The 12,518-nt window shown below is 34.6% G+C and overlaps 1 protein-coding gene across 17 annotated transcripts in view; it reads left to right on the forward strand.

Annotated features, from left to right (window-relative positions):
- The first annotated feature begins 550 nt into the window (after window positions 1–550).
- The window catches only part of LOC126892106 (zinc finger protein 208-like), a 168,163-nt gene continuing 156,195 nt past the window's right edge, over window positions 551–12,518 (forward strand). For 6 of the 17 annotated variants that reach the window (XM_050661549.1, XM_050661552.1, XM_050661559.1 and 3 more), the window contains exons 1-4: window positions 640–851; window positions 915–1,019; window positions 9,979–10,092; window positions 10,146–10,259. In XM_050661549.1, coding sequence (XP_050517506.1) covers window positions 731–851; window positions 915–1,019; window positions 9,979–10,092; window positions 10,146–10,259 — 454 coding nt within the window. In that variant the 5' untranslated portion in view covers window positions 640–730. The other 11 variants (XM_050661561.1, XM_050661569.1, XM_050661573.1 and 8 more) reach the window with 9 other exon arrangements.

Raw genomic sequence — 12,518 nt, forward strand, 5'->3', positions numbered from 1 at the left:
AAAATAAATAACTCGAAAAGTCTTGAGTTGACCTCTTTGGTGGTGACACTGAAAATTACACGGTATCGCCATATTTTACGTTGATTTACTGGGCTGTAACACATATAGGTATTTGTTACACATGTTGCATTGGGTAATTTTTTAAAGGGGGCCCCATTTCCAATTCTGCGGGGGGTCCCCGACGGAGTTTGTTACGCCACTGGTAACTTTTCAGTTTCATTTTTAAGTACATCTAAAGAGGTACTATTTACCTACATAATTTAATTTATTTTATGCCTTACAATGTGCATTTTTAAAGTGGTTAGGTAATATAGCAAAATTTTATTATTTATAAAATTCTTTCATACAGCATGACTTGCTCGAAAACCATTTAGATACCTTTTCTATGTATTATCTATAAATTAATAATTTTCCCATTTCTATATTATTCCAATTTCTATTTGTATGTAATATTTTTTAAATAACTCAAAGGCCCATTTCGCCGATTCAAGTTTATATAGGCAATTCAAATTACACGGCGCAAAGTAGTGGGTCAGGATTTAGACAGAATCGATAACCCTGGTAATTACGGCCAGTCTACCAGTTAAATAAGAAGAATAGAAGAATAAGAACATTATGGGTTATGTTATGTTGGTTGGTTTTTGCTCTTTTTCTTTTTTCCTTGTCTAAGGGTTTTTGGTTTGTCTGAAAGCTAAAATTTGTCTTTTTTTTATTAGCTGTTAGCTTAGTTATGGAAGTAAAAGCTGAAATTAATGACGAGTTTGTTGAAGATGGCTCAAAATATACAAAATATCAGCCACATACATCCCTTGACCAAAGAGACCTGAGGACTGAAGCAGAAGGTAAGACAGGTGATAAATAATAATTATTGTAAACAATGTGGTTTAATTCCAATTTTTTATTCATTATGGCAGTAAAAGCTGAAATTTTGGAAGGTAACCCAACATATATAATAGAGAGTCAGTTATCTACATCACTTGATCTGGGAGTTCTGAAGAATGAAGCAGAGTATAACTCAGGTGAGATAAATTAGTAAACAATGTAGGGTGAACTTTTTTCTATAGCTTTAATTTATTATTTTTTTTTATTTGATACACTGCATTTTTTTAATCTACTCTATATACAAAGTAATAAGTAAATGGTATGTAAGTCAATTAAGGTGAGTTAGGTACTAGTGACGGTTCTTTAAGTATTATTGTGGTCTGGCCATACTCTCTTCAGTATTCTTTCAGCAAGTGGTTGGGTGAATAAATTATTTATCAATTCGTTGGTGTGGTCAGTGGTGCGATTTTTATATTTTATTGAACGATTCTTTATCATGTCCTTGATTAGTGGGATGTACAGATCATTGTGAAGTGTCTGGTTAGATACATACTAAGGAGCTTTACTTATCATACAGAGTATTTTGGACTGGAATGTTTGGAGTATCTTCATATTTGAAGGTTTACTGCAGCCCCATAGTTCTATTCCGTATGACCAAACTGGTATGAGTATAGCTTTATACAGAAGCAGTTTATTTTCAAGAGATAAATACAGTAGAACCTCGATTATCCGTGCTCCACGGGACAGGATGTGGCACGGATAATCCGAACATTTATTTCTCATATATGATGCATATGTACACACATACATATGTGCCACTTCATCTTCCGGTGCCATATTACGTCCCCCTAATGTTAGCAATGACATTGGCAAGTTACTCACTGTCTTCAGCTAATCAGAATAGTTGTTTAGCATTGCGTATTCCTATCCAATTGCGAATGTTCTTGATCTTGAACCAGGACATCTGGTTCCTTCCAATTCCTCTGCAGCCCCCAATTTTACCTTTCACGATAAGCAGAAGAATTTTGTATTGTTTGCTTACCAATTTCATAGATTCGTGATAAATGCGAAACTTTCATCTTTCCACTTCTGTATAAAATCTCTGCTTGTTCAATCGTTAAAACATTTTTCTTGAGTTTATAACTAACTACATTTTGAAAACATAGACTGGTGTTAAGAATATAGCAGAGCAGTGACTTTTCTCTAGCGTTCAACTAAATCTCACACATTCGGCATAACACACAGCAGCAGATGGCTAGTGAATGTTTTCTAGAGATTTCCCGAGCACTGTTTCTAGCGATATTGCATTATGTGTTTCTATCATTCGTAGAGTTTTCTTATAGAATTTCTGTCGACTGATATACGTTGATGCTATTTCGAAAAATATCAAAAATGCAAAATAAGTAATGAAAAATCATAGCATGGATAATCTACAGCCCGGATAATCAGGTTTCTATTGAAACTGAGACCTCTTGTTAAATAGCCAGTTCATATTTTTTAGTTTAAGATCTAATTGTTTCCGTTTAGTTTTAATGTGCGTTTTTAATGTATTATTAGTTGAATTTAAATACATTTACTAGATTTATCCTGCCTGATTTTTTTTGTATTGTTTCTACTATCTCATTCTTCAGGGTCTTCTTTTTATATGAAGATATCTGTATTTGGTGATATGGTGAGAACAGTAAATTCAATCCTGCAGATAGTTCCTCCTTATGGTTTTGTACAGGCGACTGCGAGGTATCCATTTTTCTTTTCTTATTACTTCTATGTTTCAGCATTATCCATTCTGATTATTTTGCTAACTCCTCTTCGTCTGTATGATATTCAACTTCTAGAGTATTTTTTTATATTTCTCTGAGTTTCCACTCAATTCATCGTAATGTGTTTTTGGTTACCCTCCCTTTTCTCGCATGCATGCATTGAAACTGATGTAGAATAGATTTGATATTGTTAGAATTATTGTTACTAAAAGAACTTTAAAAAACAGAGTTAAATCTAGAAGCAGTTCTTTTTTTATTTATTTCAAAAATACAAAAGCTATATCAAAGAAAACTAGTCACAAAAAATATTTACAAACAAAGTCTGAAGCAGATTACTTGATATTTTCTGACTTAAGATCTAAATGTAAAGTCAAAACTCAAAAATGTCACTATAAATATATCAAAATTTCTGGAGATATATTAATGATAAAAAAAATCAAACAGTGTTCCAAATCACATGTACCTTGATAAACAAAAACCAAATGGCAGATAATGCCCAACACAAAGCTAACTTGTTTGCTGAACATTTTGCTAGTGTATATGATTCATCCACATGCCGATTGCCCAAAGTGGACTCATGTTCAAGTGCAGATATTTCTTTGTATATACCTACTCTATACTATATGATACTATAATAATATGTCAACTCAGAAACTCTTTTTCAACGGGACCAGATAATATTCCAACTTATTTTTTGAAACATTGTTCATTTACGATATCCAAACCAATATATCTACTGTTTAATTTATCTTTGCTTACATGTTCCTTCCCTGCTAGATGGAAAGAAAGCTATGATCACCTATTTTTAAAGCTGATGACAAAAATAATGTAAAAAATTATCATAGTATCTCTAAGCAATCAGCAATACGAAAGTTATTCGATAAAATAGTATACAATCAACTATGTTGGCAATGTAAAGAATTATTATCTGTAGTTCAACATGGGTTTGCAGTTGGGAAATCCACTATTACTAACTTGGCTGTGTATGAAATTGATCTGTTGGAGGCATTGGAGAGGAAGGAACACGTAGACTCAGTCTACACTGACTTCTCCAAGGCCTTCGATAGAGTCAATTTCGACATTTTGCTTTCAAAACTCCTAAATTTATGATTTACTAAGGAGGCCATAGAATGGATATCAAGTTTTTTAAAGGATCGAAAACAAAGGGTGAAACAATTTAATTTCCTATCTTAATCATTTGAGGTTTTATCAGGTGTCCCCCAAGGAGGCCACTGTTCACCATTACTATTTAATCTCTATAAATGATATTTCTGATAATCTTGAATCATCAGTTTTACTTTTGGCAGATGACTTAAAGTTATGTAGATGTATAAAATCTGTAGCTGACATACATATCGTCAGTATACTACGAAAACCAGGTAAATGTCGAAATACCGAAATCGAGAAAAAACGTTTTTAAAGTTTAGTGCTTTATTTTGAATTAGGCGGACCAGTTGTGTTTGATGTTCGATATGCTAGTGAAAGATGCATATATCAGAAATAATATTCTATCATTAGTTTGAAAAAGTTAAGAGACCTAGCTGATTAAACCTAAATTTAAGGTCCAGGTGGAATCACTTACCTGGTTTTGCCTGTAAATCAAAATAAATCATACTGTATTAAAGACACTTATCACCTTTTTACTGAATATGGTAGATATACAGCAGTAGAAATATATTGTTGTCCAGCAAATATAAATGTGCGCTTAGTTGGTTTTACATGCAACAGAACTTTGATTTTATGGAAGTAAGTAGCGATATATTGTTTTGTTTGAAAATGAAAAGTTGGTTAGGTGTAACTTATTTGCTTATTACACAAATTGTCTGCTGAATGGTAAGTCATATCATTTATTGAGTTTTACCTGCATGTAGAGCGTAAAAAGCTGAGAATTTTGGTATACCTACTCAATATTTTAAAATTTGTCATTTATCTGGTTTTCGCAGTATACCGACGATATATTCGTCGGCTTAGTGACACAGAAATCTAACTATATTTCACATTTTGAAGTTCAATCTACGAAATTGAACTTACCTTAGTGAGTTTCGTAGTGAGAAGTTTTCGTAACTCCTCACTGGGGTCTTAGGTGTTCAGAAAGAGGTGTCACTCAAAAGAACTCATTAAGGTAGAATGTAGAATGTAGAAAATGGGGCGGCCAATAGAGCCTGATACACTGCGACCTTAGTAGATCTATTGTGTTTCCCCTTTCTTTTAAAGCACTTCATCTAGCTTAGTCCTCTTAATGAGACTTAACAGCCTTGATAGTGGCCTTTTCATGTAGCCTGGTGCTTCCGGTTTTTCCTCACCGAGTTCTAGAAACCGCACTCGTGCGAGACCTTCGCAATGACACAGAACGTGTAGAGCGGTTTCCTCTTCTTCCAGACAGAACCGACAGGTGTCCTCTTCTGTCAGGCCTATGAGACTCAAGTGTCTATTGAGTCTACAGTGTCCAGTCAGCAGACCCACTATCATTCTGACAGTGCTTCGACTGCGCGAAAGTAAGTCTGTTGTAAATTTAGCCGAATGTCCTTTGATGAACTGTTTGGCCTGCCTCTGTCCTGGGGAGTTGTTCCACCATTCAAGAGACCTCTGTTGCGCCCATTTTTGTATAGCTGCTCTTTTTATCGTATTTGCGATTCCAAAGACGGGTTCCGGACCAACCAGTGGCGTAGATGCGCCTTCTCGGGCCAATTCATCGGCCTTCTCGTTGCCACGATAACCCTTATGTCCCGGCACCCAGGCAAGTGTCAATCTGTTTCGACTTCCCACCTGAGAGAGGACACTCAAACAGTTCCATACCAGCCATGAATCGACCTGTATTGAACTGAGAGCCTTCAGAGCCGCTTGACTATCCGAATAGATAACGATGGAGTCGTTATCTAGATTCCGACTGATTAGTTCCATAGCGCACCTTTGTATAGCAGCTACTTCGGCTTGAAATACGGTCGCATATGTCCCTAGACATACCCGGACTTCCGTCCTTGGTTTTAAGCCATATATTCCAGCCCCTGTACCTATATCGGTTTTGGAGCCGTCCGTATACCATATTGAGTTTGCCGTTATCGGCGGACCAGCTTCCCAGTCCTCTCTTTTTGGTATTGTGACTTGAAAATTTTTGTTAAAGCTATACCTCGTGACCATTCGGTCTACAGGCATTCCTAGAACGGGGTCTGCCTTTATGTCCTGGTATAGCCTTAAGTTATCAGTTCCCTGCATCATACTTATTGGAGCTTGGCCCTGGATCAACCGATGTACTGTTGATCTGGCTTCACTCTGTATGTATATATGTAGAGGTGGTAGGTTTAGTATAACTTCTAGCGCGTCCGTTGGGACTGTTCTCATGGCTCCCGTAACACTCAAGCATGCAAGTCTTTGTGTGCTACTGAGCAATCGAATCGCCCCGGACTGTTGCGTTTTGTTCCACCACGCCACTGAACCGTAAGTTAGCATGGGCCTTATAACCCTTGTGTATAGCCAGAGGTTCATTTTAGGATTTAACCCCCAATTCTTGCCACACATTCGTCTACATCTGTTCAGGGCCATAATGGCCTTCTGTGTGACTTTTTGAATGTGTGCATTCCATGTCAGCCTCTGGTCGAATATTACACCTAAGTACTTGGCCTGACTTGTGAATGGGATTTCTACTCCCTTGAGCGCTAGTGGCTGTAAGCCTTGCAGTGCTCTTTTCCTGGTGAAGGGAACAACGGATGTTTTTTGAGGGTTAACCTTCAGGCCTTCTTTCTCAGGCAAGGTAAGTCCAGTGGTGTAGATATCTCAAAACGAGACAAAATGTAGTTAGATTTCTGTGTCACTAAGCCGACGTATTGCAAAAGGATATTGACAGGTTATGGGACTGGAGTATACAGAATAATCTTACATTAAATATCGATCAATCCTATTATATCAGTTTTTTAGGGGGAATAAACAATATGACTCAAACTATCTTATGAATAATGTTAACTTAAGATATAAAAATCAAGTTAGAGACCTGGGCATCACTTTTAATGAAAGCATTAATTTCAATGACAATATTTCACAGATTACATTGAAAGGTCTTAAACTTCTTGGATTTACATTAAGAAACTGTAGTGAGTTCCCAATTGATGTAACGAAAGTTGTGTTCTCTTGTACGCTTTCAACTAGAATATGACACGCAAGTCTGGTCTCCTATGTATGACTAGTATATCAATTTCATTGAGAAAGTTCAGAATAAGTTTCTTAGGTATTCCGGTTACAAAATGGGAATTCCATTGCAAATATGTATAGACAAAAAAGTAATTTTAGATAGATTAAATCTAACAACACTTTATAACAGACGAATTCAGTTTGATTCTGTATTTATTTATAAAAATTATTAAATAATTTAATTCAATGTCCGGAATTTTTAAGTAAAATAAGCTTCAATATTCCACAGCATAGACTAAGATCTTTTGAACTTTTTTATATAAACTTTCATTACCAATTATGCCTGCAATAATACATTTTATAGGGCCTTAAAATTTTTAAATAGTCACTGTGATATAGATCCTTTTAATTTAAGTTTAAATCAATTTAAAACCATGATTTATAGTAAACTCTAGAATTATCTCTAAGTATTGTATTTTAAAGTGTAGTTATAAGATAAATTAGATTAAAAATATAATGTTATTATAATGCTGTAATGGGGTGATCCCGTCGATTTAACAAATAAAATAAATAAATTAGTCCAGAAAGCCACTGCGCATCCGCTAGGAAAAATATTCTAATTAGGATTTTTTGCACAATCTTACTCAACAAGGACTCCTTTTAACTTACTTTTTACTTTTTCGTGTCTGGATCCGACTACAGTTTTTCTGCCCAATATCGGGCCACGTCTACACCCTTTGTATTTGCGAGCCATAAATCATCGAGGGTGCACTGTGATGGGCAAAGTCTGCATACTCTCAGGTGCTCCACGTTCTGTATTTCCCCACATTCACAAAGTGCGTCGTTATCTGTCTTGATGCCCCATTTAATGAGGTTCTGTTTTACAGGGGCAACACCTGTGCGTATGCGGTTGAGTGTCCGCCAGGTTCTCCAGTCCAGGTTCATTCCATTAGGTCGTTCTGGATGTAGGGGGAACAGTTCGGGTGGTTCGACGCTGACATTTCTCATAAACCTTTTCCTGGATTTAAGTCGGCTAGTTCCTGGCGGTTCGTCAAACCCGTATAATTGGTGCCTTTCATCGAAAGTTTGCCTGAACTTCTCCACATATTGTGAGGCGCATCTACGGTCGTCTGGTGATGCGAATCCAGCTGCCTGGTACAGTAGGGGTAGAGGGGTAGGCTTCATGCAACCGGTCATTATTCTACATGTTTCATTTAACGCCGTGGTGACTTGTTGAGCGTGTCTAGATCTACCCCAAACGGGACAAGCATATTCCCCTGTTGAGAAACATAAGGCCTCAGCTGTTGACTTTAAGACCTGAGGGTTTGCACCCCACTTGCACCCTACAAGTTTCCGGAGAAGGTTGTTTCTCGTAGAGACCTTTTGTCTTGTGCTCCGACAGTGGAATTTATACGTAAGTGACCTGCTCCGACAGTGGAATTTATACGTAAGTGACCGGTCTAGTATCACTCAAAGATATTTGGGCCTATCAGTATGTTCCAAGCGTTGTCCCTTCCAAGAAGTAGAAGGACACCGTGTATAAATAATTATGTAAATGTTTATATTACTGAATAGAGAATTAAAGAACCTTTCAAATGAGCTAGCACACGACCCCTATTCTCATTTAAGAAAATCATCGATTAAGTCATCACGCCCAGATGTATGACGTCACTAGTATACCGTATATGCCACAATAGCATAACTTAAAAATAAAAATCGACCTGTTTCGGGATTTTTCCTTAAAGTTGCCGGTTTACGAAATAACGCCCTTTTAACAAAATTGCATGTTGCCAGGACCAAAAGGTGGTCAAAAATTTTTTAAACGTTTTTTTTTGTTTTTTTCCTAAAATTATTTTTTTTGCATGGAAAAAAGTTTTTTTTAGGTTTTTTGGATCATTCCAAACAGAAAAGGTGTTTAGTGACTTTTCTCTAAAAATGATAGTTTTTGACATATAAGCGATTAAAAATTGAAAAATTGCGAAATCGGCCATTTTTAACACTCAAAAACTATGTGAAAAACTGAAAATTTGAATGTTGCCAAGGTAGGTATATATTTTTTAAACATCGAATAATGAAATCCCGAAGAGTTTTTTGCAATACAATTTTCAAAACTCCTTTGTTTTTTAATTGCTAATCAAGCGTGCGCGACACTATTTTCCACCGACAGTATGGTGCAAATGAAAGGAATAAATTGGTTATTTCGTAAACCGGCGACTTTAAGGAAAAATCCCGAAACAGGTCGATTTTTATTTTTAAGTTATGCTATTGTGGCATATACGGTATACTAGTGACGTCATACATCTGGGCGTGATGACATAATCGATGATTTTCTTAAATGAGAATAGGGGTCGTGTGCTAGCTCATTTGAAAGGTTCTTTAATTCTCTATTCAGTAATATAAACATTTACATAAATATTTATACACGGTGTCCTTCTACTTCTTTTTTTGTCAAATAATTTAAGTTAATAAAAATTTTTTGGTCACCCTGTATAAATAATTATGTAAATGTTTATATTACTGAATAGAGAATTGAAAAACCTTTCAAATGAGCTACCACACGACCCCTATTCTCATTTAAAAAAATCATCGATTACGTCATCACGCCCAGACGGATGACGTCACTAGTATACGATACATGCCACAATATCATAACTTAAAAATAAAAATAGACCTGTTTCGGGATTTTTCCTGAAAGTCACCGGTTTATGAAATAACGAATTTATTCCTTTCATTTGCACCACACTGTCGGTGGAAAATAGTGTCGCGCACGCTTAAGCAGCAATTAAAAATCAGAGGAGTTTTGAATATTGTATTGCAAAAAACTCTTCGGGATTTCATCAATCGATGTTTAAAGAATATCTACTTGCCTTGGCAACATTCAAATTTTCAGTTTTTTACATAGTTTTTGAGGATTAAAAATGGCCGATTTCGCAATTTTTCAATTTTGAATCGCTTATATGTCAAAAACTATCATTTTTAGAGAAAAGTCACTAAAGACCTTTTCTGTTTGGAATAATCCAGAAAACCTAAAAAAAACTTATTTCCATGCAAAAAAAAAGAATTTTAGGAAAAAACAAAAAAAAAACGTTTAAAAAATTTTTGACCACATTTTGGTCCTGGCAACATGCAAATTTGTTAAAAGGAGTCCTTTTTGAGTAAGATTGTGCAAAAAATCCGAATTAGAATATTTTTCCTAGCGGATGCGCAGTGGCTTTCTGGACTAAATATATTTATTCTGTACCAGTAATGTGGTGTAATTCCTATTTTTTATTAGCTATGACAGTTAAAGCTGAAATTAAAGATGAGTTTGTTGAAGATGAATCAAAATATATCAAAAATCAGCCATCCACATCCCTTGACCAGGGAGACCTGAGGACTAAACCAGAAGGTAACTCGGTAAAAATTAGTAATAAACAATGTGTAATTCTTATTTTTTACTAGTTATGGCAGTAAAAACTGAAATTAAGGAAGATGACTCAAGATATATAGAGAATCAGTTATCTACATCCATAGATCTGGGAGTTCTGAAGAGTGAAGCAGATGAGTATAACTCAGGTGAGATAAATATGTAATAAACAATGTAGGGTGAACTTTTTTTATACAGGGTGAGTCATGAGGAACTGTACATACTCCTACCTCGTATAGGGGCTCCTATGAGGAATAACAAATGACCATTAAAAAGTGTCTGCTCCCATTGTTTAATAATATACAGGGCGAGTTTCGCATTTTGACAGAAATTTGTATTCGTCATAATTTTTGAACGGTCAGATCGATGTGTCTCTTATTTTGGCCAATCGTTACACTATTACCACCTAATCAACTAATTTATTCAAACTAGAAAAAAATCAGGTCCGGCTTTAAAAAAATTAGTTCGTTTGGGTCTTAGAAAAAATTTCACCCTGTATACGCTTTTTGAAAACTCCAATATGAATTTTACAAATAAGACAAATAGGCAATTAAAATGGCATATTTATTTTTTCCCCACACGATTACTTAATTTTTTATTAAAAAATCAAATTTGTCAAAATCGGAATTTTAACCTAAAAATGAAAAAAAATGAACTCTCGGTTTAACTCGCTACAACTCTGTTCCATTTTAATATTTTTTTTTCTGAAATTTTTACAGCACATACCTCTTACCGTTGTGAAGACTATGAAAATTGTTGTAGACTTTCAGTCTTCTTCTTGTAAAAGTTGCAAACTTGTAAATCGCAAAAATTAGGTGGCAAAATTTAAAATTTATCAATTTGATCACGTCTGTGTTAAACTATAGAGTCCAAAAGAAGTGTTATGGGAAGTTTTAGAGCTAGACATGTTATAGAAAAAAAAGGTAAAACTTTTAATTTTAAGAAAAACGTTGTTTTTGTAAATTAATTTTTGTAAAAAAAGTTAATTTTTTAAAATCTATGCAACAACTTTGCCAAACTTTTTATGCATAGTCAAATTTGATTTTTTAATAAAAAAATAAGTAATCGTGTGGGGAAAAAATAAATATGACATTTTAATTGCCTATTTGTCTTATTTGTAAAATTCATATTAGAGTTTTCAAAAAACGTATACAAGGTGAAATTTTTGTCATGTAATATGCCATTTTAATTGCCTATTTGTCTAATTTGTAAAAATCGTATTAGAGTTTTCAAAAAGCATATACAGGGTGAAATTTTTTCTAAGACCAAAACGAACTTATTTTTTAAATCCGGGCCTGATTTTTTCCTTGTTTGAATAAATCAGTTGGTTGGTGGTAACTTAAATTAAATATTTGTTCAGAAAAAATTAATTTTGTTAATAAAAGTTAATTTTGTTAAATCTATGGTTCACTTTACCAAACTTTTAATTCAAAATCAAATTTGAATTTTTTATAAAAAATTAAGCAATCGTGTGCGGAAAAAATATGTTATTTTAATTGCCTATTTGTCTAATTTGTAAAATTCATATTAGAGTTTTCAAAAAGCTTATACAGGGTGAAATTTTTTCTAAGACCCAAACGAACTAATTTTTTTAAAGCCGGACCTGATTTTTTTCTAGTTTGAATAAATCAGTTGATTAGGTGTCAGTGGTGTAACGATTGACCAAAATAAGAGACACATCGATCTGACCGTTCAAAAATTATGACGAATACAAATTTCTGTCAAAATGCGAAACTCGCCCTGTATATTATTAAACAATGGGAGCAGACACTTTTTAATGGTCATTTGTTATTCCCCATAGGGGCCTCTATACGAGGTAGGAGTATGTACAGTTACTCATGACTCACCCTGCATAGCTTTAATTTAATATATACTTGATTTTAAATACATTCCATAGACTTATCCTGTCCGATTTTTTCTGTATTGTTTCTGCTATTCTATTCTTCAGGGTCTTCTTTTTATATGAAGATCTCTCTCTATTTGGTGATATGGTGAGAACAGTAAATTCAATCCTGCAGATAGTTCCTCCTTATGGTTGGAAGGGTTTTGTACAAGCGACAGCGAGGTATCCATTTTTCTTCTCTTATTACTTCTACGTTTCACCCTAATCCATTCTGTTTCTTTTACTAACTTCTCTTCGTCTTTATGATATTCAACTTCTATGTTTGTTTTTTAACCAAGAGGAGTGATTCAAATTTACGGCGCCGTAATGCTTGTTTCTAATTGGTCCAACCGCAGGCAAGTTTACTCAACTGTTATTAAATTTTGCCACTAATGACATTTAAGAAATTTTGGCACTTCTGTCATTTTATAGGTTAATTAAGTATATCAGCGATTTTTTGTGTTTTCTGCATTATTCCTTTAATTTTTAGATTTTTAGTCTACTTTTATATAAAACAGTTGTTTTT

This window comes from Diabrotica virgifera, chromosome 9 (assembly GCF_917563875.1).
Source record: "Diabrotica virgifera virgifera chromosome 9, PGI_DIABVI_V3a".
NCBI lineage: Eukaryota > Metazoa > Arthropoda > Insecta > Coleoptera > Chrysomelidae > Diabrotica > Diabrotica virgifera.